At 48.9% G+C, this 3,566-nt stretch overlaps 1 protein-coding gene across 1 annotated transcript in view; it reads left to right on the top strand.

Annotated features, from left to right (window-relative positions):
- The first annotated feature begins 1,014 nt into the window (after positions 1 to 1,014).
- LOC119292171 (transcription factor bHLH35-like) overlaps positions 1,015 to 3,566 on the top strand; it is an 8,312-nt gene continuing 5,760 nt past the window's right edge. Inside the window, exons 1-3 of the mRNA XM_037571003.1 lie at positions 1,015 to 1,160; positions 1,247 to 1,439; positions 1,532 to 1,792. Coding sequence (XP_037426900.1) covers positions 1,084 to 1,160; positions 1,247 to 1,439; positions 1,532 to 1,792 — 531 coding nt within the window. The 5' untranslated portion in view covers positions 1,015 to 1,083. The remainder of the gene's footprint in view (positions 1,161 to 1,246; positions 1,440 to 1,531; positions 1,793 to 3,566) is intronic.

Below are 3,566 nucleotides of genomic sequence, written 5' to 3'. Positions count from 1 at the left end.
CTCCTGTCTACGAAACCCGCGGATACGGCAACCACGCTTCACACAACAACTCATCCTCCATGGTCGAGAACCAGTCCGCGGAACCGGATGCTGGTCGTAGGACGCAATGTGCTTTCACATGTGAAATGATTCATGCACTTGTTGCCAGAAGGTCCTCCTTTGCTCTGGCCTACAAAACCCGCAGATACGGCCAACCACGCGTTGCACAACAACTCATCCTTCATGGTCGAGAACCCCGCCATCCTTCGTACTCTGAAAAATGACATGGCGTTCAAAAATAAGCTCAATGGCATTTGACCGAACACCTATTGGGCGTGGTGACCGCCATGGACGACATCGACAGGGGGGCAGAGTGTACCTGCCTACAGATGTGTTCTGGGTGGACTACACCGTCATAAAAGGCGAGTGAGCGCGTCAGTGCTGGTTGCGGAGGTCCCACAATGCTTGCTGGGGAGGTACAACGACATCGTCGAAGGAGGAGGGTGCAGAGTCAAAGCAAGGGGAAGAAGGGACGGATTGGAAGACAATGGAACCGGGAGGGGGGACTGGGAGGGGGACGTCGGAGTCCTACGTGGCTGCTGTCTGGACTCCGGCAAAGCTCCTTAAGTTTATCTCTATTTTGAGGGGGCAAATGCGTCTCGACCGCTCGACGGACCTATACAGGCCCATGTTAGATGGTACAACACGTCTAGACCGCGTGATTCGGATGTATAGAGACGGTTTGAGGCTTTACGTGGAGTATAATTTTTCCATGCTACAAAACCTTGTGCGCCAAAGTTCATGGACCCAATGACCGCACAGATCCAGACTTGGTCTCGAATTTAAAGGGAAGCAATCCGAAAGTAGAAAATCAGCCAATTACCGCTCAGTAGGCACGATGCCTTCCTCGAGAGGCCGCCAGGTGGCATCAGGATAGGGTGGCCTCACTCACCACGTCAGCCCCGCGGATGGCCCCGCTGCCCAGCGACGCACAACTTAAACAAGCACGATAACAAATACTAGCAGAGAGAGAGAGAGAGAGAGAGAGAGAGAGAGAGAGAGAGAGAGAGCAGAGCAGAGCAGATCTGGCAGAGTAGCAGAGCAATGGCGTCGTCCGACATGGACGTGAGCTTGGATTTCTCTTGGGAGGCCCTGGTGCTCGAGCTCGGCGACGCAGATAGGTGAGCCCCCGCAGCATGCACGAGCTGTGATTGTTCCGTCTTTCGTGCATAGTGAGCAACACTTGGAGTTGGATGGATTGTTGCAGCATGCACCTGCCGGCCGAGGACTCTCTCTCCGGCCTCTACGACGACTCGACGAGCTCGCCGGACGGCGCCACCTCGCGGTCGACCAAGGCAAGCAGCTTGGAGAGGAAGAACATAATCAACGAGAGGCACCGGCGCAGGATGCTCAACGAGAAGCTCTACGCCCTTCGCCGTGTCGTTCCAAACATCACCAAGGTTTCATTTACAGATCGTCAGCGCGCGAGGAGCACGTTCGTGTGTATGCTGCATGAGGTTTAATTTGATCTTGTTTGTGCTCCGGGCGTTAGATGGACAAGGCGTCCATCATCCAGGACGCCATCGCCTACATCGAGGAGCTGCAGGAGCAGGAGCGCCAGATCCTGGCCGCCCTCAGAACCGACAGCTGCACCGCCGTGGTCAAGGCGGACGACGCCGCCTCGACCGGCAGCAACGCGGAGGACCATGGCGTCGGCTCCTCGCCGCGGAAGAAGATGAGGAGGACCACCTCTGCCTCCTCCATTAACGGCGCCTTCTCTTCTCCTAACCCGCATCCGGTTCAAATCCTCGAGGTAATCATTCACATGTGGCATGTTGCTCGGTGTTGATACCAGAGTGAAAGGATTTTTTTTTGTGGGTAGTGAAAGGAAGTTAGGCCAGAATGAAGTGAGGAGGTGAACCTCACCGGTGAAAAATAAGAGTATTCCCGGCATCGGCATTTACTAATGCACACAACTATTTCATCCAACTGATAATAAAATTACATAACTCATTCGCAAATTATGTTACTTTGGACTACCATCCAAACCGATTGAACTGAGCTACCGTCTCTACCAAAAGCCATAGGCGGTCGTGCTCCCACATGTTGTAGGGAACAGGACATGCATATGGATCTTGCTGGTAGCTAACTTGCAGTAAAACGTTTATCCTGTTAAAAATGCAACCATTTCGGCATTTCGAACCGCCCACACTAAAGAACATGCTCTTGCTGGGATTTGGGCCTTAAGCCTAGGTTGAACCCATGTCAATATACTTTTTTTTAGCATAGTTCGTTATACTTGTCGGTGGGGACAAATAAGCTACATGGAGAGTACACTAGTGCAGTGTGGCAAATAACCATGATAGAAATAAGTGGTGAATTGTTTTCTCCTTACAGAAGCAACACAGCTTTGTCCAAGTATCGCATAAAAAACTTTTCAACGGGGACTTGATTTCCAAATGTATCTATTGCGGAAAGTGTGTAGTTTAAAGGAAAAGACACCTGAAGTGTGTAGGCGGGGTGACACACACACCTAGAAGAAGATGAGGAGTGGAGGACTACCTCCGCCTCATCCATAAATTGTGCCTTCGATCTGTTCGCCTGCCATGTATCAGGTCCAAATCATCGACCTAAATATTCACATGTTTCTAACTTCAGACCGAAGAATGCTAGGGACCAGAATGAAGTGAGCGTGATAGGTGGACCTGCAGCTAGCAAAATGGGGAAACAATGGTACAGCTGAAATTGAACTGTTTTAGGTGTTGTCTTAAATGTCTAAAAGGTCTTATAAAAGTGAACGGAGGGAGTACTAGTAATTAGAAAAGCTGAGATCCGTAGCGTTGTGGAAGTTGTTATTGCTCGGACGACCACACAAGTTTTCCCCGAAAAGGTGGGAATATTTCCTGCATTTATTTTGTAGAAGTTACATCATTCAAAATATCATACAAAGACAGAGAAAGTGTCAACAAAACCACCTGCTAATAACATTACATGACTCACAAATCATGTTATTGCTGGATTGTCATCCAAACGGGTTGAACTTTGCCTGAGCTGCCATTTCCAGTTATATGTATCGAAAGCCAAGGGCGTTCCTGCCTTTACTCGCTGCAAGGAACATTTATATGTTCAGTCGAGTTGTCCAAGTGCCACCTAAAAATCTTGATTTTTTTATGGCATTCTAGTTTCCAAATGCATTGGTTGCTGAAAGCATAACCAATATTAATGAGATCCCGTCGATATTTAATAGAAATAACGGAAAAGACACCCGAAGTGTGTATCTTCCAATGGTACTCAGTAGTTGGAAGGGCATTTTCTTGTATTATAGGGTTTCTCTTCTGGAATTGGTAAATCTAGTGAGATATGCACCAATAGGGTGCTGGCAGCTAGCTACTGGTGAGATATGCACCAATAGGGTGCTGCCAACTAGCTTTATATGGGCCAGGGTATCTAGTGTATTCCACTTCTTTACTAAGCTTTTCCACCTTCTGTTTCTGGCCAGGCCCACCATGTGGTACGTACTAAACCGATGTAGCATAATCCCGCACATGCATCATTTACACTTTAAGTTAACGTAGTTAGCCCCCTCA

This window comes from Triticum dicoccoides, chromosome 4B (assembly GCF_002162155.2).
Source record: "Triticum dicoccoides isolate Atlit2015 ecotype Zavitan chromosome 4B, WEW_v2.0, whole genome shotgun sequence".
Lineage (NCBI taxonomy): Eukaryota > Viridiplantae > Streptophyta > Magnoliopsida > Poales > Poaceae > Triticum > Triticum dicoccoides.
Note: the sequence above shows the minus strand (reverse complement) of the source record. Positions and strands in the feature narration are given on the sequence as shown.